The 25,743-nt window shown below is 56.2% G+C and overlaps 1 protein-coding gene across 1 annotated transcript in view; it reads right to left on the minus strand.

Moving 5' to 3' along the window:
• LOC116937387 (uncharacterized) overlaps positions 1-25,622 on the minus strand; it is a 25,746-nt gene extending 124 nt beyond the window's left edge. The window contains exons 1-4 of the mRNA XM_076058421.1: positions 25,438-25,622; positions 14,005-14,489; positions 2,194-2,361; positions 731-1,005 (exon numbers count right to left, since the gene is read on the minus strand). Coding sequence (XP_075914536.1) covers positions 731-1,005; positions 2,194-2,361; positions 14,005-14,489; positions 25,438-25,481 — 972 coding nt within the window. The 5' untranslated portion in view covers positions 25,482-25,622. The remainder of the gene's footprint in view (positions 1-730; positions 1,006-2,193; positions 2,362-14,004; positions 14,490-25,437) is intronic.
• Between the last annotated feature and the right edge of the window lie 121 nt (positions 25,623-25,743).

Genomic DNA, 25,743 nt, shown 5'->3' on the forward strand with positions numbered 1-25,743 from the left:
CCACCACCATCACCACCACCACCACCATCACCACCACCACCATCACCACCATCACCACCACCATCACCACCACCACCACCCCCACCACCACCACCATCACTACCACCATCACCACCACCTCCACCACCACCACCACCACCCCCACCACCACCACCACCACCCCCACCACCACCACCACCATCACCACCACCATCACCACCACCTCCACCACCACCACCCCCACCACCACCACCACCCCCACCACCACCACCACCACCCCCACCACCACCACCACCACCATCACCACCACCATCACCACCACCACCACCACCATCACCACCATCACCACCACCATCACCACCACCACCACCACCACCTCCACCACCACCACCACCTCCACCACCACCACCATCACCACCATCACCACCACCATCACCACCACCACCACCACCATCACCACCATCACCACCACCATCACCACCACCCCCATCACCACCACCCCCACCACCACCACCATCACCACCACCACCACCACCATCACTCCCACCACCACCATCACCACCACCATCACCATCACCATCACCACCACCATCATCACCACCACCACCACCACCACCACCATCACCACCACCACCATCACCACCACCACCACCTCCACCACCACCACCACCTCCACCACCACCACCACCACCATCACCACCACCACCACCACCACCTCCACCACCACCACCATCACCACCACCACCACCACCTCCACCACCACCATCACCTCCACCACCACCACCATCACCACCATCACCACCACCACCACCACCACCACCACCCCCACCACCACCATCACCACCACCACCACCACCATCACCACCACCATCACCACCTGCAAGGTGATTCTCTTCTCGCGAGCCAGTGCTACGTATGGCAACACAAACAGCGCCTTGCGGCGAGACTCCATCACCCGCGGCGTCTCCAGGACTCGCTTGACCACCAACAGCTCAGCTATCACCGTCTTGCCAGAGCTCGTGGGGGCTGGGGGTCACGCGGGGGGTCACGCGGGGGGGGGTCACGCGGGGGGTCACGCGGGGGGTCACGCGGGGGGTCACGCGGGGGGTCACGCGGGGGGTCACGCGGGGGGTCACGCGAGGGGTCACGCGGGGGTCACGGGTCAGCCACTCACTCGCTTACTCACCCACTCACTCAGTCACTCAGTCACTCACTCAGTCAGTCACTCACTCAGTCACTCACTCATTCAGTCACTCACCCACCCTCTCACCCACCCACCCACTCACTCACTCACTCACCCACTCACCCACCCACCCACCCACTCACTCACCCACTCACTCACCCACTCACACACTCAGTCACTCACTCAGTCACACACTCACTCACTCACCCACTCACTCACTCATTCAGTCACTCACCCACTCACTCACCCACTCACTCACCCACTCACTCACCCACTCACCCACTCACACACTCAGTCACTCACTCAGTCACACACTCACTCACTCACCCACTCACTCACTCATTCAGTCACTCACCCACTCACTCACCCACTCACTCACTCAGTCACTCACTCACACACTCACACACTCACACACTCAGTCACTCACTCAGTCACACACTCACTCACTCACCCACTCACTCACTCATTCAGTCACTCACCCACTCACTCACCCACTCACCCACTCACTCACTCAGTCACTCACTCACACACTCACACACTCACTCACCCACTCACCCACTCACTCACTCACCCACTCACTCACTCAGTCACTCACTCACCCTCCCACCCACCCACTCACCCACCCACCCTCCCACCCACCCTCCCACCCACCCACCCTCCCACCCACCCACTCACCCACCCACTCCCCCACCCACCCTCCCACCCACCCTCCCACCCACTCACTCACTCACCCACCCACCCACCCACCCACCCACCCACCCACCCACCCTCCCACCCACCCACCCAACCACTCACCCACCTACCCACCCTCTCACCCACCCACCCACCCTCTCACCCACTCACTCACTCACCCACCCACCCACCCACTCACTCACTCACCCACCCACCCACCCTCTCACCCACCCACTCACCCACTCACTCACTCACCCACTCACCCACTCACCCACCCACCCACCCCCCCACTCACCCACCCACCCACCCACCCCCCCACCCACCCACTCCCCCACCCACCCACCCACCCTCCCACCCACCAGTAAACACGAGATTCCCACCCTGCAGAACCCCAGGAAGACTCAGGCACTCGGCCTGCCAGGCATAGAGGCGTTTGGCCTGCCGGGCCGCATAAACCTCCACCACTCCCGCTGGGAGGCCCCAAGACTCCAGGCTCAGCGGGTCCAGCACGACGTCCATCTGTGTGGCTGTCAGCCAGGCAGCAGGAGTAGCAGCAGCAGGGGTGGGGGAGGTAGGTGGGTGGGTGAGTGAGTGGGTGGGTGGGTAGGTGGGTAGGTGGGTGGGTGGGTGGGTGAGTGAGTGGGTAGGTGGGTGGGTGGGTGAGTGAGTGGGTGGGTGGGTGGGTAGGTGGGTAGGTGGGTGGGTGGGTGAGTGAGTGGGTAGGTGGGTGGGTGGGTGAGTGGGTGGGTAGGTGGGTGGGTAGGTGGGTAGGTGGGTGAGTGGGTGGGTGGGTGGGTAGGTAGGTGGGTGAGTGGGTGGGTGAGTAAGTGAGTGGGTGGGTGGGTGAGTGGGTGGGTAGGTGGGTGGGTAGGTGGGTGGGTGAGTGGGTGGATAGGTGGGTGGGTGGGTGGGTAGGTGGGTGAGTGAGTGAGTGAGTGGGTGGGTGAGTGGGTGGGTGGGTAGGTAGGTGAGTGGGTGGGTAGGTGGGTGAGTGGGTGGGAGGGTGGGTGGGTGAGTGAGTGGGTGAGTGAGTGGGTAGGTGGGTGGGTGAGTAGGTGAGTGAGTGGGTGAGTGGGTGAGTGAGAGGGTGGGTGGGTGGGTGGGTGAGAGGGTGAGTGAGTGAGTGGGTGGGTGAGTGAGAGGGTGAGTGAGTGGGTGGGTGGGTGGGTAGGTAGGTGAGTGGGTGGGTAGGTGGGTGAGTGGGTGGGAGGGTGGGTGGGTGAGAGGGTGGGTGAGAGGGTGAGTGGGTGAGTGGGTGGGTGAGTGAGAGGGTGAGTGGGTGAGTGGGTGGGTGAGTGAGTGAGTGAGTGGGTGGGTGGGTGGGTGAGTGGGTGTGTGAGTGAGTGAGTGGGTGGGTGGGTGAGTGAGTGGGTGAGTGGGTAGGTGGGTGGGTGAGTAGGTGGGTGAGTGGGAGGGTGAGTGAGTGGGTAGGTGGGTGGGTTGGTGAGTGAGAGGGTGGGAGGGTGGGTGGGTGAGAGGGTGAGTGGGTGAGTGAGTGGGTGGGTGGGTGGGTAGGTAGGTGAGTGGGTGGGTAGGTAGGTGGGTGAGAGGGTGGGAGGGTGGGTGGGTGGGTGAGTGGGTGGGTGAGTGAGAGGGTGAGTGGGTGAGTGGGTGGGTGAGTGAGTGAGTGGGTGGGTGGGTGTGTGGGTGAGTGAGTGAGTGAGTGGGTGGGTGAGTGAGTGAGTGGGTGAGTGAGTGAGTGAGTGGGTGGGTGAGTGAGTGAGTGGGTGGGTGGGTGAGTGAGTGAGTGGGTGGGTGGGTGAGTGGGTGAGTGGGTGGGTGAGTGGGTGAGTGAGTGGGTGGGTGGGTGGGAGGGTGAGTGGGTGAGAGGGTGGGTGGGTGAGTGGGTGGGTAGGTGGGTGGGTGGGTAGGTGGGTGGGTGGGTGGGTAGGTGGGTGAGTGAGTGAGTGAGTGGGTGGGTGAGTGGGTGGGTGAGTGGGTGGGTAGGTGAGTGGGTGGGTGGGTGAGTGGGTGAGTGAGTGGGTGAGTGGGTGAGTGAGTGAGTGGGTAGGTGGGTGGGTGAGTGAGTGGGTGGGTGGGTGGGTAGGTGAGTGAGTGGGTGAGTGAGTGAGTGGGTGGGTGGGTGAGTGAGTGGGTAGGTGGGTGGGTGAGTGAGTGAGTGGGTGAGTGAATGAGTGGGTGAGTGTGTGAGTGGGTGGGTAGGTAGGTGGGTGAGTGGGTGAGTGAGTGGGGGGTGGGTTGGTGAGAGGGTGAGTGAGTGAGTGGGTCAGTGAGAGGGTGAGTGGGTGAGTGAGTGAGTGGGTGGGTGGGTGAGTGAGTGAGTGGGTGGGTGGGTGAGTGGGTGAGTGAGGGGGTGAGTGGGTGGGTGGGTGAGTAGGTGGGTGGGTAGGTGGGTGGGTGGGTGAGTGGGTGAGTGGGTGGGTGAGTGGGTGAGTGAGTGGGTGGGTGGGTGGGTGGGAGGGTGAGTGGGTGAGAGGGTGGGTGGGTGAGTGGGTGGGTAGGTGGGTGGGTGGGTAGGTGGGTGGGTGGGTGGGTAGGTGGGTGAGTGAGTGAGTGAGTGGGTGAGTGGGTGGGTGGGTGAGTGAGTGGGTGGGTGAGTGGGTGGGTGAGTGGGTGGGTAGGTGAGTGGGTGGGTGGGTGAGTGGGTGAGTGAGTGGGTGAGTGGGTGAGTGAGTGAGTGGGTAGGTGGGTGGGTGAGTGAGTGGGTGGGTGGGTGGGTAGGTGAGTGAGTGGGTGAGTGAGTGAGTGGGTGGGTGGGTGAGTGAGTGGGTAGGTGGGTGGGTGAGTGAGTGAGTGGGTGAGTGAATGAGTGAGTGAGTGTGTGAGTGGGTGGGTAGGTAGGTGGGTGAGTGGGTGAGTGAGTGGGGGGTGGGTTGGTGAGAGGGTGAGTGAGTGAGTGGGTCAGTGAGAGGGTGAGTGGGTGAGTGAGTGAGTGGGTGGGTGGGTGAGTGAGTGAGTGGGTGGGTGGGTGAGTGGGTGAGTGAGGGGGTGAGTGGGTGGGTGGGTGAGTAGGTGGGTGGGTAGGTGGGTGGGTGGGTGGGTGAGTGAGTGAGTGGGTGAGTGAGTGGGTGGGTGGGTGGGTAGGTAGGTGAGCGGGTGGGTAGGTGGGTGAGTGGGTGGGTGGGTAGGTGGGTGGGTGGGTAGGTGGGTGAGTGAGTGAGTGAGTGGGTGAGTGAGTGGATGGGTGGGTGGGTAGGTAGGTGAGCGGGTGGGTAGGTGGGTGAGTGGGTGGGAGGGTAGGTGGGTGGGTGGGTAGGTGGGTGAGTGGGTGGGTGGGTGGGTAGGTGGGTGAGTGGGTGGGTGGGTGGGTAGGTGGGTGAGTGAGTGGGTGGGTGAGTGAGTGGGTGAGAGGGTGGGTGGGTGAGTGAGTGAGTGGGTGGGTGGGTGAGTGAGTGAGTGAGTGGGTGGGTGATTGAGTGAGTGGGTGGGTGAGTGGGTGGGTGAGTGAGTGAGTGAGTGGGTGGGTGGGTGGGTGAGTGAGTGAGTGAGTGGGTGAGTGAGTGAGAGGGTGAGTGAGTGGGTGGGTGGGTGGGTGAGTGGGTGGGTGGGTGAGTGAGTGAGTGAGTGGGTGAGTGAGTGGGTGAGTGGGTGAGTAGGTGGGTGGGTAGGTGGGTGGGTGGGTGGGTGGGTGAGTGAGTGGGGGGTGGGTTGGTGAGAGGGTGAGTGAGTGAGTGGGTCAGTGAGAGGGTGAGTGGGTGAGTGAGTGAGTGGGTGGGTGGGTGAGTGAGTGAGTGGGTGGGTGGGTGAGTGGGTGAGTGAGGGGGTGAGTGGGTGGGTGGGTGAGTAGGTGGGTGGGTAGGTGGGTGGGTGGGTGGGTGGGTGAGTGAGTGAGTGGGTGAGTGAGTGGGTGGGTGGGTGGGTAGGTAGGTGAGCGGGTGGGTAGGTGGGTGAGTGGGTGGGTGGGTAGGTGGGTGGGTGGGTAGGTGGGTGAGTGAGTGAGTGAGTGGGTGAGTGAGTGGATGGGTGGGTGGGTAGGTAGGTGAGCGGGTGGGTAGGTGGGTGAGTGGGTGGGAGGGTGGGTGGGTGGGTGGGTAGGTGGGTGGGTGGGTAGGTGGGTGAGTGGGTGGGTGGGTGGGTAGGTGGGTGAGTGGGTGGGTGGGTGGGTAGGTGGGTGAGTGAGTGGGTGGGTGAGTGAGTGGGTGAGAGGGTGGGTGGGTGAGTGAGTGAGTGGGTGGGTGGGTGAGTGAGTGAGTGGGTGGGTGATTGAGTGAGTGGGTGGGTGAGTGGGTGGGTGAGTGAGTGAGTGAGTGGGTGGGTGGGTGGGTGAGTGAGTGAGTGAGTGGGTGAGTGAGTGAGAGGGTGAGTGAGTGGGTGGGTGGGTGGGTGAGTGGGTGGGTGGGTGAGTGAGTGAGTGAGTGGGTGAGTGAGTGGGTGAGTGGGTGGGTGAGTGGGTGGGTGGGTGGGTGAGTGGGTGAGTGGGTGAGTGAGTGAGTGAGTGGGTGGGTGGGTGAGTGAGTGGGTGGGTGAGTGGGTGAGTGGGTGGGTGAGTGGGTGGGTGAGTGAGTGGGTGAGTGAGTGGGTGAGTGGGTGGGTGAGTGGGTGGGTGAGTGAGTGAGTGAGTGGGTGAGTGGGTGGGTGAGTGGATGGGTGAGTGAGTGAGTGAGTGGGTGAGTGGGTGGGTGAGTGGGTGAGTGAGTGGGTAGGTGGGTGGGTGAGTGAGTGGGTAGGTGGGTGGGTGAATGGGTGAGTGAGTGGGTGAGTGGGTGAGTGAATGGGTGGGTGGGTGAGTGGGGGGGTAGGTGAGTGGGTGGGTGGGTGGGTGAGTGAGTGCGTGGGTGAGTGAGTGAGTGAGTGGGTGAGTGGGTGGGTGAGTGAGTGGGTGAGTGGGTGGGTGAGTGGGTGGGTGAGTGAGAGGGTGAGTGGGTGGGTGAGTGGGTGAGTGGGTGAGTGGGTGGGTGGGTGGGTGAGTGAGTGAGTGAGTGGGTGAGAGGGTGGGTGGGTGAGTGAGTGAGTGGGTGGGTGGGTGAGTGAGTGGGTGGGTGAGTGGGTGGGTGAGTGAGTGAGTGAGTGAGTGGGTGGGTGGGTGGGTGGGTGAGTGAGTGAGTGAGTGAGTGGGTGGGTGGGTGAGTGAGTGAGTGAGTGGGTGAGTGAGTGAGAGGGTGAGTGAGTGGGTGGGTGGGTGGGTGAGTGAGTGAGTGGGTGAGTGAGTGGGTGAGTGGGTGGGTGAGTGGGTGGGTGAGTGGGTGGGTGGGTGGGTGGGTGAGTGGGTGAGTGAGTGAGTGGGTGGGTGGGTGAGTGAGTGGGTGGGTGAGTGGGTGAGTGGGTGGGTGAGTGGGTGGGTGAGTGAGTGGGTGAGTGAGTGGGTGGGTGAGTGGGTGGGTGAGTGGGTGGGTGAGTGAGTGAGTGAGTGAGTGGGTGAGTGGGTGGGTGAGTGGATGGGTGAGTGAGTGAGTGGTGAGTGGGTGGGTGAGTGGGTGAGTGAGTGGGAGGTGAGTGGGTGAGTGAGTGGGTGAGTGAGTGGGTGAGTGGTGGGTGAGTGAGTGGGTGAGTGGGTGGGTGAGTGGGTGGGTGAGTGAGAGGGTGAGTGGGTGGGTGAGTGGGTGAGTGAGAGGGTGAGTGGGTGAGTGGGTGGGTGGGTGGGTGAGTGAGTGAGTGAGTGGGTGAGAGGGTGGGTGGGTGAGTGAGTGAGTGGGTGGGTGGGTGAGTGAGTGGGTGGGTGAGTGGGTGGGTGAGTGAGTGAGTGAGTGGGTGGGTGGGTGGGTGAGTGAGTGAGTGAGTGGGTGGGTGGGTGAGTGAGTGAGTGAGTGGGTGAGTGAGTGAGAGGGTGAGTGAGTGGGTGGGTGGGTGGGTGAGTGGGTGGGTGGGTGGGTGAGTGAGTGGGTGGGTGGGTGAGTGAGTGGGTGAGTGAGTGGGTGAGTGGGTGGGTGAGTGGGTGGGTGAGTGGGTGGGTGGGTGGGTGAGTGGGTGAGTGGGTGAGTGAGTGAGTGGGTGGGTGGGTGAGTGAGTGGGTGGGTGAGTGGGTGAGTGGGTGGGTGAGTGGGTGGGTGAGTGAGTGGGTGAGTGAGTGGGTGAGTGGGTGGGTGAGTGGGTGGGTGAGTGAGTGAGTGAGTGGGTGAGTGGGTGGGTGAGTGGATGGTGAGTGAGTGAGTGAGTGGGTGAGTGGGTGGGTGAGTGGGTGAGTGAGTGGGTAGGTGGGTGGGTGAGTGAGTGGGTAGGTGGGTGGGTGAGTGGGTGAGTGAGTGGGTGAGTGGGTGAGTGAATGGGTGGGTGGGTGAGTGGGGGGGTAGGTGAGTGGGTGGGTGGGTGGGTGGGTGAGTGAGTGCGTGGGTGGGTGAGTGAGTGAGTGGGTGAGTGGGTGGGTGAGTGAGTGGGTGAGTGGGTGGGTGAGTGGGTGGGTGAGTGAGAGGGTGAGTGGGTGGGTGAGTGGGTGAGTGAGAGGGTGAGTGGGTGAGTGGGTGAGTGGGTGGGTGGGTGGGTGAGTGAGTGAGTGAGTGAGGTGGGTGAGTGAGTGAGTGGGTGGGTGGGTGAGTGAGTGAGTGGGTGGGTGAGTGAGTGAGTGGGTGGGTGGGTGGGTGAGTGAGTGAGTGGGTGGGTGGGTGAGTGAGTGAGTGGGTGAGTGAGTGAGTGAGAGGGTGAGTGAGTGGGTGGGTGGTGGGTGGGTGGGTGGGTGGGTGGGTGAGTGAGTGAGTGGGTGAGTGGGTGGGTGAGTGGGTGGGTGAGTGGGTGGGTGGGTGGGTGAGTGGTGAGTGGGTGAGTGAGTGAGTGGGTGGGTGGGTGAGTGAGTGGGTGGGTGAGTGGGTGAGTGGGTGAGTGGTGCGTGAGTGGGTGGGTGAGTGAGTGGTGAGTGAGTGGGTGAGTGAGTGGGTGAGTGGGTGGGTGAGTGGGTGGGTGAGTGGGTGAGTGAGTGGGTGAGTGGGTGGGTGAGTGGGTGAGTGAGTGGGTAGGTGGGTGGGTGAGTGAGTGGGTAGGTGGGTGGGTGAGTGGGTGAGTGACGTGGGTGAGTGGGTGAGTGATTGGGTGGGTGGGTGAGTGGGGGGGTAGGTGAGTGGGTGGGTGTGGGTGGGTGAGTGAGTGAGTGCGTGGGTGAGTGAGTGAGTGCGTGGGTGGGTGAGTGAGTGGGTGAGTGGTTGGGTGAGTGAGTGGTGAGTGGGTGGGTGAGTGGGTGGGTGAGTGAGAGGGTGAGTGGGTGGGTGAGTGGGTGAGTGAGAGGGTGAGTGGGTGAGTGGGTGGGTGGGAGGGTGAGTGAGTGAGTGAGTGGGTAGGTGAGTGGTGAGTGAGTGAGTGAGTGGGGTGAGTGGGTGGGTGAGTGGGTGGGTGAGTGAGTGGAGTGAGTGAGTGGGTGAGTGGGTGGGTGAGTGGGTGGGTGAGTGAGTGGGTGAGTGGGTGGGTGAGTGGGTGGGTGACGTGAGTGGGTGAGTGGGTGGGTGAGTGGGTGGGCGAGTGAGAGGGTGAGAGGGTGAGTGAGTGGGTAGGATGGGTGAGTGAGTGGTGAGTGAGTGGTGAGTGATGTGAGTGAGTGGTGAGTGGGTGAGTGGGTGGGTGGTGGGTGGGTGATGTGGGTGAGTGAGTGGGTGAGTGAGTGGGTGAGTGGGTGGGTGAGTGAGTGGGTGAGTGAGAGGGTGAGTGGGTGAGTGGGTGAGTGGATGGGTGATGAGTGAGTGAGTGGGTGGGTGGGTGAGTGAGTGGGTGAGAGGGTGGGTGGGTGAGTGAGTGGGTGGGTGGGTGAGTGAGTGAGTGAGTGGGTGGGTGAGTGAGTGAGTGAGAGGGTGAGTGGGTGGTGAGTGGGTGAGTGAGAGGGTGAGTGGGTGAGTGGGTGGGTGGGGGGGTGAGTGAGTGAGTGAGTGGGTGAGAGGGTGGGTGGGTGAGTGAGTGAGTGGGTGGGTGGGTGAGTGAGTGGTGGGTGAGTGGGTGGGTGGTGAGTGAGTGAGTGAGTGGGTGGGTGGGTGAGTGAGTGAGTGAGTGGGTGGGTGGGTGGGTGTGAGTGAGTGATGTGAGTGAGTGAGTGAGAGGGTGAGTGAGTGGGTGGGTGGGTGGTGAGTGGGTGGGTGGGTGGGTGAGTGAGTGAGTGGGTGAGTGAGTGGGTGAGTGGGTGGGTGAGTGGGTGGGTGAGTGGTGGGTGGGTGGGTGAGTGGGTGAGTGGGTGAGTGAGTGAGTGGGTGGGTGGGTGAGTGAGTGGGTGGGTGAGTGGGTGAGTGGGTGGGTGAGTGGGTGGGTGATGTGAGTGAGTGAGTGAGTGGGTGGGTGGGTGGGTGAGTGAGTGAGTGAGTGGGTGAGTGAGTGAGAGGGTGAGTGAGTGGGTGGGTGGGTGAGTGGGTGGGTGGGTGGGTGAGTGGGTGGGTGGGTGAGTGAGTGAGTGGGTGAGTGGGTGGGTGAGTGGGTGGGTGAGTGGGTGGGTGGATGTGGGTGAGTGGGTGAGTGGGTGAGTGAGTGAGTGGGTGGGTGGGTGAGTGTGGGTGGGTGAGTGGGTGAGTGGGTGGGTGAGTGGGTGGGTGAGTGAGGGTGAGTGAGTGGGTGAGTGGGTGGGTGAGTGAGTGAGTGAGTGGGTGAGTGGGTGGGTGAGTGGATGGGTGAGTGAGTGAGTGAGTGGGTGAGTGGGTGGGTGAGTGGGTGAGTGAGTGGGTGAGTGGGTGGGTGAGTGGGTGAGTGAGTGGGTAAGTGGGTGGGTGAGTGAGTGGGTAGGTGGGTGGGTGAGTGGGTGAGTGAGTGGGTGAGTGGGTGAGTGAATGGGTGGGTGGTGAGTGGGGGGGTAGGTGAGTGGGTGGGTGGGTGGGTGAGTGAGTGCGTGGGTGGGTGAGTGAGTGGGTGAGTGTGGGTGAGTGAGTGGGTGAGTGGGTGGGTGAGTGGGTGGGTGAGTGAGAGGGTGAGTGGGTGGGTGAGTGGGTGAGTGAGAGGGTGAGTGGGTGAGTGGGTGAGTGGGTAGGTGGGTGGGTGAGTGGGTGAGTGAGTGGGTGAGTGGGTGAGTGAATGGGTGGGTGGGTGAGTGGGGGGGTAGGTGAGTGGGTGGGTGGGTGAGTGAGTGCGTGGGTGGGTGAGTGAGTGGGTGAGTGGGTGGGTGAGTGAGTGGTGAGTGAGTGGGTGAGTGGGTGAGTGAATGGGTGGGTGGGTGAGTGGGGGGGTAGGTGAGTGGGTGGGTGGGTGGGTGAGTGAGTGCGTGGGTGGGTGTGAGTGAGTGGGTGAGTGGGTGGGTGAGTGAGTGGGTGAGTGGGTGGTGAGTGGGTGGGTGAGTGAGAGGGTGAGTGGGTGGGTGAGTGGGTGAGTGAGAGGGTGAGTGGGTGAGTGGGTGAGTGGGTAGGTGGGTGGGTGAGTGGGTGAGTGAGTGGGTGAGTGGTGAGTGAATGGGTGGGTGGGTGAGTGGGGGGGTAGGTGAGTGGGTGGGTGGGTGAGTGAGTGCGTGGGTGGGTGAGTGAGTGGGTGAGTGGGTGGGTGAGTGAGTGGGTGAGTGGGTGGGTGAGTGGGTGGGTGAGTGAGAGGGTGAGTGGGTGGGTGAGTGGGTGAGTGAGAGGGTGAGTGGGTGAGTGGGTGAGTGAGTGAGTGGGTAGGTGAGTGGGTGAGTGAGTGAGTGGGTGAGTGGGTGGGTGAGTGGGTGGGTGAGTGAGTGGGTGAGTGAGTGGGTGAGTGGGTGAGTGGGTGGGTGAGTGGGTGGGTGAGTGAGTGGGTGAGTGGGTGGGTGAGTGGGTGGGTGAGTGAGTGGGTGAGTGAGTGGGTGAGTGGGTGGGTGGGCGAGTGAGAGGGTGAGAGGGTGAGTGAGTGGGTAGGTGGGTGAGTGAGTGGGTGAGTGAGTGGGTAAGTGGGTGAGTGAGTGGGTGAGTGGGTGAGTGGGTGGGTGAGTGAGTGAGTGTGTGAGTGAGTGAGTAGGTGAGTGGGTGAGTGGGTGGGTGAGTGGGTGGGTGAGTGAGTGGGTGAGTGAGTGGGTGAGTGAGTGGGTGAGTGGGTGGGTGAGTGAGTGGGTGAGTGAGAGGGTGAGTGGGTGAGTGGGTGAGTGGATGGGTGAGTGAGTGAGTGGGTGGGTGAGTGAGTGAGTGAGTGGGTGAGTGAGTGAGTGGGTGAGTGAGTGAGTAAGTGGGTGAGTGAGTGACTGAGTGACTGATTGAGTGATTGAGTGGGTGAATGAGTGGGTGACTGAGTGACTGAGTGAGTGAGTGAGTGGTGAGTGGTGAGTGAGTGACTGAGTGAGTGGGTGAGTGAGTGAGTGAGTGGTGAGTGAGTGGGTGACTGAGTGACTGAGTGAGTGAGTGAGTGGTGAGTGTTGAGTGAGTGGTGAGTGGTGAGTGGGTGACTGAGTGACTGAGTGACGGAGTGAGTGACTGAGTGAGTGGATGACTGACTGAGTGACTTTAGTGACTGAGTGACTGAGTGGGTGAGTGACTGACTGAGTGGGTGAGTGACTGACTCACTGGAATGAGTGAACTGAGTGATTGACTGACTGATTGACTGACTGAGTGACTGAGTGATTGACTGAGTGACTGAGTGAGTGAGTGGATGAGTGAGTGAGTGTGTGAGTGAGTGAGTGACTGAGTGAGTGACTCACTGAGTGAGTGAGTAGGTGATTGAGTGACTGAGTGAGTGGTGTGTGAGTGAGTAGGTGAGTGGTGAGTGAGTGAGTGACTGAGTGACTGAGTGAGTGAGTGAGTGACTGAGTGACTGAGTGAGTGATTGAGTGAGTGACTGACTGAGTGACTGAGTGAGTGAGTGACTGACTGAGTGACTGACTGAGTGACTGAGTGAGTGACTGAGTGAGTGAGTGAATGAGTGGGTGAGTGGTGACTGAGTGAGTGAGTGACTGAGTGAGTAGGTGACTGAGTGACTGAGTGAGTGGTGAGTGAGTGAGTGACTGAGTGACTGAGTGAGTGAGTGACTGAGTGACTGACTGAGTGACTGACTGACTGAGTGAGTGACTGAGTGAGTGAGTGAGTGACTGAGTGTGTGACTGAGTGAGTGACTGAGTGAGTGACTGACTGAGTGACTGAGTGACTGACTGAGTGACTGAGTGACTGACTGAGTGACTGACTGAGTGACTGAGTGAGTGAGTGAGTGAATGAGTTGGTGAGTGGTGACTGAGTGAGTGAGTGACTGAGTGAGTAGGTGAGTGAGTGGGTGAGTGAGTGAGTTAGTGACTGAGTGAGTGAGTGAGTAGGTGACTGAGTGGCTGAGTGAGTGGTGAGTGAGTGAGTGACTGAGTGGGTGAGTGAGTGAGTAGGTGAGTGGTGAGTGAGTAAGTGACTGAGTGACTGACTGAGTGACTGAGTGAATGACTGAGTGAGTGAGTGAGTAGGTGAGTGACTGAGTGACTGAGTGAGTGAATGACTGACTGAGTGACTGAGTGAGTGAGTGACTGAGTGAGTGAGTGACTGAGTGAGTGACTGAGTGAGTGACTGACTGAGTGACTGACTGAGTGACTGAGTGAGTGAGTGACTGAGTGACTGACTGAGTGACTGACTGACTGAGTGAGTGACTGAGTGAGTGACTGAGTGAGTGAGTGAGTGACTGAGTGTGTGACTGAGTGAGTGACTGAGTGAGTGACTGACTGAGTGACTGAGTGACTGACTGAGTGAGTGAGTGAGTGACTGAGTGACTGAGTGAATGACTGAGTGAGTGACTGAGTGAATGACTGACTGACTGAGTGAGTGACTGAGTGAGTGAGTGAGTGAGTGACTGAGTGTGTGACTGACTGAGTGACTGACTGAGTGACTGAGTGACTGACTGAGTGACTGAGTGACTGAGTGAGTGACTGAGTGAGTGACTGAGTGACTGACTGACTGAGTGACTGACTGAGTGACTGACTGAGTGACTGACTGAGTGACTGACTGACTGACTGAGTGAGTGACTGAGTGACTGACTGAGTGACTGACTGACTGACTGAGTGAGTGACTGAGTGACTGACTGAGTGAGTGACTGAGTGACTGACTGAGTGACTGACTGACTGAGTGACTGAGTGACTGACTGAGTGACTGACTGACTGACTGAGTGAGTGACTGAGTGACTGACTGAGTGAGTGACTGACTGACTGAGTGACTGAGTGACTGACTGAGTGAGTGACTGAGTGACTGACTGAGTGACTGACTGAGTGACTGAGTGAGTGACTGAGTGACTGACTGAGTGACTGAGTGAGTGACTGAGTGAATGACTGATTGACTGACTGAGTGACTGACTGAGTGACTGACTGAGTGACTGAGTGACTGACTGAGTGACTGAGTGACTGACTGAGTGACTGACTGAGTGACTGAGTGAGTGACTGAGTGACTGAGTGACTGACTGAGTAACCATCCTACCGGCGTTCGAATCTGTCGACCCGAATCCTCTGGGCGGGGACAGCACTTCCTGTCCGTGCCGCACGGCATCCTGGGTAGAGGCAGGCCGAGCGGCCTCGCCGCTGTCCCGAGACCCCAATGCATTCTGGGATGTCGGGGGCGGAGTCAGCTGGTGCCGCGGTGCATTATGGGAGACCGGAGGTGGCGGAGTCAGCTGGTGCCGCGGTGCATTGTGGGAGACCGGAGGGGGCGGAGTCAGCTGGTGCTGCGGTGCATTGTGGGAGACCGGAGGGGGCGGAGTCAGCTGGTGCCGCGGTGCATTGTGGGCGTGGGGGCGCGGCCTCCGCTTCCTCCCCTCTGACCAATGGGGAGCCGGCGCTTCGTCGCCGTCGCCGTGACGACGACCGCCGGTCTCCAGGGCAACGGAGGAGGGGGCTGCCGATTGGTCAAACCGCGGGGTCGGAGGTCGCAGGCGAGAAGAGCGACGGGGAGCCCAGGGGAGGGCGCTGTACATACACACAGACACACACACACACATACATACATTCACATACACACACACAGATACACACATACACACACACAGACACACACACTAACATACATACATTCACATACACACATACACACATACACACACTAACATACATACATTCACATACACACACACACATACACACATACACACAGACACACACACTAACATACATACATTCACATACACACACTAACATACATACACACAGACACACACACTAACATACATACATTCACATACACACACACACATACACACATACATACACACAGACACACACACTAACATACATACATTCACATACACACACACACATACACACATACACACAGACACACACACTAACATACATACATTCACATACACACACACAGACACACACACTAACATACATACACACATACATACATACACACAGACACACACACTAACATACATACATTCACATACACACACACACTAACATACATACACACAGACACACACTAACATACATACATTCACATACACACACATACACACATACATACATACATACAGACACACATACACACACACTAACATACATACATTCACATACACACACACATACACACAGACACACACTAACATACATACATTCACATACACACACTAACATACATACATACACACACAGACACACACACTAACATACATACATTCACATACACACACAGACATACATACACACAGACACACACACTAACATACATACATTCACATACACACACTAACATACATACATACACACACTAACATACATACATTCACATACACACACACACAGACACACACTAACATACATACATACACACAGACACACACACTAACATACATACATTCACATACACACACACACTAACATACATACATTCACATACACACACACACATACACACACACACAGACACACACACTAACATACATACATTCACATACACACACTAACATACACACACACACACAGACACACACACTAACATACATACATTCACATACACACACTAACATACATACATACACACACAGACACACACACTAACATACATACATTCACATACACACACAGACATACATACACACAGACACACACACTAACATACATACATTCACATACACACACTAACATACATACATACACACACTAACATACATACATTCACATACACACACACACACAGACACACACTAACATACATACATACACACAGACACACACACTAACATACATACATTCACATACACACACACACTAACATACATACATTCACATACACACACACATACACACACACATACACACACACACACTAACATACATACATTCACATACACACACTAACATACATACATACACACACACACTAACATACATACATTCACATACACACACACACACAGACACACACTAACATACATACATACACACAGACACACACACTAACATACATACATTCACATACACACACACACTAACATACATACATTCACATACACACACACACATACACACATACATACACACATACACACACTAACATACATACATTCACATACACACACATACACACATACATACACACAGACACACACACTAACATACATACATTCACATACACACACACACATACACACAGACACACACACTAACATACATACATTCACATACACACACACTAACATACACACATACACACACACACAGACACACACACACACACAGACACTAACATACATACATTCACATACACACACACAGACACACACACTAACATACATACATTCACATACACACATACATACACACAGACACACACACTAACATACATACATTCACACACACACATACATACACACAGACACACACACTAACATACATACACACAGACACACACACTAACATACATACATTCACATACACACACTAACATACATACATACAGACACACACACTAACATACATACATTCACATACACACACTAACATACATACACACAGACACACACACTAACATACATACATTCACATACACACACTAACATACATACATACATACAGACACACACACTAACATACATACATTCACATATACACACACACATACACACACTAACATACATACATACACACAGACACACAGACACACACACTAACATACATACATTCACATACACACACACATACACACAGACATACACACACACACTAACATACATACATACATTCACATACACACATACACACATACATACACATACATACACACAGACACACACACAGACACACACACTAACATACATACATTCACATACACACACAGACATACATACACACAGACACACACACTAACATACATACATTCACATACACACACACAGACACACACACTAACATACATACATTCACATACACACACAGACATACATACACACAGACACACACACTAACATACATACATTCACATACACACACATACATACATACACACAGACACACACACTAACATACATACATTCACATACACACACACACATACACACACACACAGACACACACACACAAACAGACACACACTAACATACATACATACACACAGACACACACACTAACATACATACATACACACAGACACACACACATACACTAACATACATACATTCACATACACACACTAACATACATACATACACACAGACACACACACTAACATACATACATTCACATACACACACACACACAGACACACACACTAACATACACTAACATACATACATACACACAGACACACACACTAACATACATACATTCACATACACACACACACATACACACATACACACACACATACATTCACATACACACACTAACTAACATACATACATACACACAGACACACACACACATACACACATACACACATACACACACAGACACACACTAACATACATACATTCACATACACACACACACATACACACAGACAGACACACTAACATACATACATTCACATACACACAGACACACACACTAACATACATACATTCACATACACACACACACACACATACACACATACATACACACAGACAGACATACATTCACATACACACACACAGATACACACATACACACAGACATACATACATACACACAGACAGACACACTAACATACATACATTCACATACATACACATACACACACACAGACAGACACACAGACAGACAGACACACACACTAACATACACTAACATACACTAACATACATACATTCACATACACACACATACATACACACATACACACACACAGACAGACACACACTAACATACATACATACACACAGACACACACACTAACATACATACATTCACATACACACACACATACACACATACATACACACAGACAGACATACATACACACAGATACACACACTAACATACATACATTCACATACACACACACACACATACACACACAGACACACACTAACATACATACATACACACAGACACACACACTAACATACATACATACACACAGACACACACACTAACATACATACATACACACAGACACACACACTAACATACATACATTCACATACACACACACAGACACACACACAGACAGACATACATACACACAGACACACACACTAACATACATACATTCACATACACACACACATACACACAGACACACACACTAACATACATACATTCACATACACACACTAACATACATACATACACACACTAACATACATACATTCACATACACACACACACAGACACACACTAACATACATACATACACACAGACACACACACTAACATACATACATTCACATACACACACACAGACACACATACACACACAGACAGACACACACTAACATACATACATACACACAGACACACACACTAACATACATACATTCACATACACACACACAGACAGACATACATACACACAGATACACACACTAACATACATACATTCACATACACACACACAGACAGACACACTAACATACATACATTCACATACATACACATACACACACACAGAAAGACACACTAACATACATACATTCACATACATACACATACACACACACAGACAGACACACTAACATACATACATTCACATACACACGGACACACACACTAACATACACTAACATACATACATTCACATACACACACACACACAGACACACACACTAACATACACTAACATACATACATTCACATACACACACACACAGACACACACACTAACATACACTAACATACATACATTCACATACACACGGACACACACACTAACATACACTAACATACATACATTCACATACACACACACACAGACACACACACTAACATACACTAACATACATACATTCACATACACACACACTAACATACATACATTCACATACACACACACAGACACACACACTAACATACATACATTCACATACACACACACAGGCACACACACATACACACTAACATACATACATTCACATACACACACACAGACACACACACACTAAATACATACATTCACATACACACACACAGACACACACACACATACACACTAACATACATACATTCACATACACACACACAGTGTCACATATACACACACATACACACACAGACACACACACACATACACACACACATTCACATACACACAGACATACATACACACACACTAACATACATACATTCACATACACACACACAGACATACACATATACATACACTAACATATACACACAGACACACACACACAGACATACACACACACAGACACATACACACACACAGACACACATACATACACACTAACATACATACATTCACATACACACACAGACATACATACACACATACACATACATACACACACAACAACAACAACCGCCATTCGCCACTAAGTGGCGGTGACGTCACCACGACGCTTGTGCCAGGCTATGTGCACCCTGAGGCCACGTGAAGTGTCGAACGCCCGCTGGCAGGAGGTCACGGGGCAGACCCAGCAGGTGCCACGGGTCGACTGACTGAGATGACTGGCTGATGCACCACCTGTGCCCCCTACTGTGCCAACCTGCTGTGCTTTAGCCACCCGGCGCTCCGCTCGTTGTTGTGAGCGTCGCTCCTCCGTCCTCCGTTGTTGTTGGAGGGCGACTGCCTCCAACTGCCCATTAGCGTCCTTCACGAGCCTCCTCCACAGAGGCCGATCCTGACACCGCTGGTACCAGTCATCGGCAAGTCCACTCAGCTCCACGTCCTCCTGTACCACATCACTCCATCTCTTCTCTAGCCCGTGCCGCGCCCGCTTAGCCCCCTCAATCCGGCCAAACAAAAGCTGTTTCGGCATGCGGTGGCTGGGCATGCGGGCTACATGACCCAGCCATCGCAGCCTTGCCTGCCGGAGGAGCTCACCGATGGGACCCTGCCCAGATCTTTCAAGGATTTGTGAGCTCCTCACACAATCCAGTCTGGTTAAACCCAGGATGGATCGTAGGCAGGCCAGCCTAAATGTTTCTAGCCGGCGAAGATGTTCCATTAGGGGGGTCCACGTTTCGCAAGCGTAGAGAAGGGAGGGAATGACCGTGGCCGAGAAGACCTGAAGCTTAGTGCGGAGCGACAGACCAGGTAGCTTCCACACAGCGTTACGCAACCGATGAAAAGATATTGCCGCTCGACTGATTCGGAGTGAGACCTCTGCTCTTAAACTGGAGCCAGTCATAAGCACACTGCCCAGGTATGGGAAACTCTCCACTCTCTCCACAACTGCCCCATCACCGATTGGGAGTTGTGGGGGTGGAGTGTCCGATGGTACAAAATACCCAGGCAGGTGCTTAGTTTTGGTGGGGCTGATAGTAAGGCCCCACCTCTTAGTGGCACGCTCCAGTCTCAGCAGCAGCGTCTCCAACTCCTCCTCTGACTGAGCAGCTATTACCAAATCATCAGCATACATAACGTGGTTGAGCAATAGGGAGCCATCCCTTGACCGCACCCGGGCATCGATTAGCCTCCTATTATATCTGTACCATATGGAGATTCCCCCGGTACAGCTATTGAAGGCTTCACGAACTACGTGGTCAAAATAGATGTTAAATAATGTGGGAGCCAGAGGACATCCCTGTCGCACCCCAAGGTGTACAGGGAATGGCTCTGACTCCCGGCCACGTAGTTTTACCCGGGCCCGCTCACCATCATGAAGGTCCTTAATGATCGTGAGCAGAGGGTCAGGTACTCCAAAAGCACGAAGAACAACTCAGAGCCCAGGCCTACTGATGGTATCATAGGCCTTGACCAGGTCAATAAAGCAGAGATGTAGGTCTTGTTGGAATTCCCTACACCTCTGCTGTAGCAGACGGATAGAAAATATGGCATCTGTGCAGGACCGCCCTTTCCTGAAACCGCATTGGGGCTCCGCAAGCCTCTCCTCAGCGTGCCTGGCAAGGCGATGCTGAATAATCCTTGCCAGGACCTTTCCCGGCACACTGAGAAGTGAGATGCCCCTGTAGTTGTTACAGTCTGTGCGGTCCCCCTTCTTTAAAAGGGGGACCACCAGGGCATCCTTCCAATCCTGCGGAACCCGTCCAGTGGTCCAGACCATTGTTATGATGTCATATAGGGCAGTCTGTGCACAAACGCCACCCTCCCTCAGCACCTCGCTTGGGAGATCATCTCTACCCGCTGCCTTTCCTGGTCTCAGACTCCGGGTCGGCTTCAGTACTTCCTCAACAGATGGCACCTCAGCCAGCCACTCACAGGGGGTGACTTCTTCCAATATTTGAGGCACCGCAGCCGCAGCAGGGTCATCCTCACTTTGTGCCACGATGTTTTCCTGGCTGAGGGATTTTCCCTGCCCCATGACCTCACAGAAATGCTCAGCAAATCTGCAAACCTGTTGCTGGGGGTCGGAGATTGGATCACCGTTTTTTCCCCTAATGATGGTAATAGGTGTGGCGCTGCAGGTTACTTTTTTGATGGAGTTAAATAGAGATTTGTGATCACGGGCCACTGAGGCAGACTCCATCTCCTCAGCAACCCGCGACCACCACCCATCCTTGCAGCGCCTCACGGCTCTCCGAACCTCCGAGCGAAGGCTGCGGTAAGCCTCCTCATTCTCTGACGTGGGATTCTGTAGCCGATGACAGTGGGCCTGTCGCTTTTTCTCAACCATCTTGAACACCTCCTCTGTCAGCCAGGGTGTCTGGCGAGGTCTGGACCGTGTACCCAAAGCAGCCATTGCAGCTGCATGAGTCACAGTCCTAAACCTCGCCCATTTACCCTCGACATCAGGAGGAGTCGGGGACGATGCCAATCCCAGCCGCAAGCGATGATGAAATTCTCGCTTGCAACTTTCATCAGATAACTGAGACCAGGCCGCTTTTGGTTGGAATGGGGTCCTGGGTGTACACCCACCACCGAGGAATGGTAGGCGCATCTTACAGATGACTAGTCGATGGTCAGAGGGTAGATCAGCTCCACGGTAGGTCCTGGTGTCAAAGACATGGGCTCGCATCCGCTGGTCCGTCACTATGTAGTCCAGCAGATGTTCTTGCTTGGACCCGGCATGCATCCATGATGTTGTGTGGATGCGCCGATGCTGGAACAGCGTGTTGGTAATTACAAGCCCATGGGCTGCACAAAAATCTAGCAGCCTCCTACCGTTGTTATTGAGCTGATCTGGCCCATGCCCTCCAATCACTCCAGACCAGGTGCCAGTATCATGACCAACTCGGGCATTGAAGTCACCCAACATGATGACTCTATCCCGAGGGGCCACTTTAGCCAGCACCTGTGACAGGAGGTCATAGAAGGCATCTGACTCATCGGCTTTGCCTGCATCCCTCCACGGATGTTCATCTTCGGTGGGGGCATAAGTAACCACGACCACCACTCCTTGCCTGCGGTTGATGGGAAGGCGAGCCCAAAGTAGTCTGGGGCTTACAGCTTCCCACACCTCACCGCCACGCTCCCACGCCCCCTTCATTCTCAAGTTCAGAAGAAGAGCCATACCCTGTTGTTTGGCAGTCTCCTGCCCCGAGTGGAGGACTGTCCACCCCTCATGGTGGCAGGAGCCAGAACCGGTCCACCGGACCTCCTGAATGCCACAGAGATCCAGGCGGTACCGGTCCAGCTCCCGACAGAGGAGTGGCAGCCTCTCCTCCGCAGTGAGCGTTCGAACATTCCACGTGGCCACCCGTAGTGGCTTTTCGTTGTTTCTGGAGGAGCCCCGAGGGTAGATGTTCAATCTCCTGGCTCCGCCAATTGGGGTTTGGCCAGGAGACGTCATAGACGCCTGTCCCCCCGGGGCCTCCGGCACAAGCTTATTTGTTACATATTTCAGTTTAACTCGTGGTTTAGTGGCAATTCATTGAAGGTGGAGGGGTTACCAACCCCTCGCACCCGTCCAGAGCCCCCGTTTAGCCCCTGTGGTGGACACATATGCCATGAAACAGACACACACACACAGACACACAGATGAAGGTCCCCTGTTTAGCCTCTATGGTGTCTCTCCCCCCGTGTCTCTCCACCCGTGTCTCTCTCCCCATGTCTCTCTCCCCGTGTCTCTCTCCCCATGTCTCTCCCCCCGTGTCTCACCCCCCGTGTCTCTCTCCTGTGTCTCTCCCCCCGTGTCTCTCCCCCCGTGTCTCTCCCCCCGTGTCTCTCCCCCCGTGTCTCTCCCCCCGTGTCTCTCCACCCGTGTCTCTCCCCCCATGTCTCTCTCCCCGTGTCTCTCCCCCCGTGTCTCTCTCCTGTGTCTCTCCCCCCGTGTCTCTCCCCCCGTGTCTCTCCCCCCGTGTCTCTCCCCCCGTGTCTCTCCCCCCGTGTCTCACCACCCGTGTCTCACCCCCCGTGTCTCTCCCCCCGTGTCTCACCCCCCGTGTCTCACCCCCCGTGTCTCTCCCCCCGTGTCTCTCCCCCCGTGTCTCACCCCCCGTGTCTCTCCCCCCGTGTCTCTCCCCCCGTGTCTCTCTCCCCGTGTCTCTCTCCCAGTGTCTCCCCCATGTCTCCCCCGTGTCTCCCCATGTCTCCCCCGTGTCTCCCCGTGTCTCTCCCGTGTCTCCCCCGTGTCTCCCCGTGTCTCACCGTGTCTCACCGTGTCTCCCCCGTGTCTAACCGTGTCTCCCCCGTGTCTCCCCCGTGTCTAACCGTGTCTCCCCCGTGTCTCCCCCGTGTCTCACCGTGTCTCCCCCGTGTCTCCCCGTGTCTCCCCCGTGTCTCCCCCGTGTCTCCCCGTGTCTCACCGTGTCTTCCCCGTGTCTCCCCGTGTCTCACCGTGTCTCACCGTGTCTCCCCCGTGTCTAACCGTGTCTCCCCCGTGTCTCCCCCATGTCTCCCCCGTGTCTCCCCGTGTCTCCCCCGTGTCTCCCCGTGTCTCTCCCGTGTCTCCCCCGTGTCTCCCCGTGTCTCACCGTGTCTCACCGTGTCTCCCCCGTGTCTAACCGTGTCTCCCCCGTGTCTCCCCCGTGTCTCCCCCGTGTCTCACCGTGTCTCCCCCGTGTCTCCCCCGTGTCTAACCGTGTCTTCCCCGTGTCTCCCCGTGTCTCACCGTGTCTCCCCCGTGTCTCCCCGTGTCTCACCGTGTCTCCCCCGTGTCTCCCCCGTGTCTAACCGTGTCTCCCCCGTGTCTCCCCGTGTCTCTCCCGTGTCTCCCCGTGTCTCCCCCATGTCTCACCGTGTCTCCCCCGTGTCTCCCCGTGTCTCACCGTGTCTCACCGTGTCTCCCCCGTGTCTCCCCGTGTCTCACCGTGTCTCCCCCGTGTCTCCCCGTGTCTCACCGTGTCTCCCCCGTGTCTCCCCGTGTCTCCCCCGTGTCTCCCCCGTGTCTCCCCCGTGTCTCACCGTGTCTCCCCCGTGTCTCCCCCGTGTCTCCCCGTGTCTCACCGTGTCTCACCGTGTCTCCCCCGTGTCTCACCGTGTCTCCCCCGTGTCTAACCGTGTCTCCCCCGTGTCTCCCCGTGTCTCTCCCGTGTCTCCCCGTGTCTCCCCCATGTCTCACCGTGTCTCCCCCGTGTCTCCCCATGTCTCACCGTGTCTCCCCGTGTCTCCCCGTGTCTCCCAGTGTCTCCCCCGTGTCTCCCCGTGTCTCACCGTGTCTCCCCCGTGTCTCCCCGTGTCTCCCCCGTGTCTCCCCCGTGTCTCCCCCGTGTCTAACCGTGTCTCCCCCGTGTCTCCCCCGTGTCTCACCGTGTCTCCCCCGTGTCTCCCCCGTGTCTAACCGTGTCTCCCCCGTGTCTCCCCCGTGTCTAACCGTGTCTCCCCCGTGTCTCCCCCGTGTCTAACCGTGTCTCCCCCGTGTCTAACCGTGTCTCCCCGTGTCTCACCGTGTCTCACCGTGTCTCCCCCGTGTCTAACCGTGTCTCACCGTGTCTCCCCCGTGTCTCCCCCGTGTCTCCCCCGTGTCTCCCCGTGTCTCACCGTGTCTCCCCCGTGTCTCCCCCGTGTCTCCCCGTGTCTCCCCGTGTCTCACCGTGTCTCCCCCGTGTCTCCCCCGTGTCTAACCGTGTCTCCCCCGTGTCTCCCCCGTGTCTCCCCGTGTCTCCCCGTGTCTCACCGTGTCTCCCCCGTGTCTCCCCGTGTCTCCCCGTGTCTCACCGTGTCTCCCCCGTGTCTCCCCCGTGTCTAACCGTGTCTCCCCCGTGTCTCCCCCGTGTCTCCCCGTGTCTCCCCGTGTCTCACCGTGTCTCCCCCGTGTCTCCCCCGTGTCTCCCCGTGTCTCCCCGTGTCTCACCGTGTCTCCCCCGTGTCTCCCCCGTGTCTCACCGTGTCTCACCGTGTCTCCCCCGTGTCTCCCCCGTGTCTCACCGTGTCTCACCGTGTCTCCCCCGTGTCTCCCCCGTGTCTCACCGTGTCTCCCCCGTGTCTCCCCGTGTCTCCCCCATGTCTGCCATCTTGCCGTTGGGAGTCTCTCCGAGCCAGCGTCTCGCACGGCTGACCCACTGGTGACCACAAGCAGAAGTCACTCAGTCAGCCAGTCAGTCACTCAGTTAGTCAGTCAGTCACTCAGTTAGTCAGTCAGTCACTCAGTCAGTCAGTCAGTCACTCAGTTAGTCAGTCAGCCAGTCAGTCACTCAGTTAGTCAGTCAGTCACTCAGTTAGTCAGTCAGTCAGTCACTCAGTCAGTCACTCAGTCAGCCAGTCAGTCACTCAGTT

This window comes from Petromyzon marinus, assembly GCF_048934315.1.
Source record: "Petromyzon marinus isolate PM22_M1 ecotype Great Lakes invasive population chromosome 73 unlocalized genomic scaffold, UKy_Petmar_22M1.pri1.0 chr73_unloc.4, whole genome shotgun sequence".
Lineage (NCBI taxonomy): Eukaryota > Metazoa > Chordata > Hyperoartia > Petromyzontiformes > Petromyzontidae > Petromyzon > Petromyzon marinus.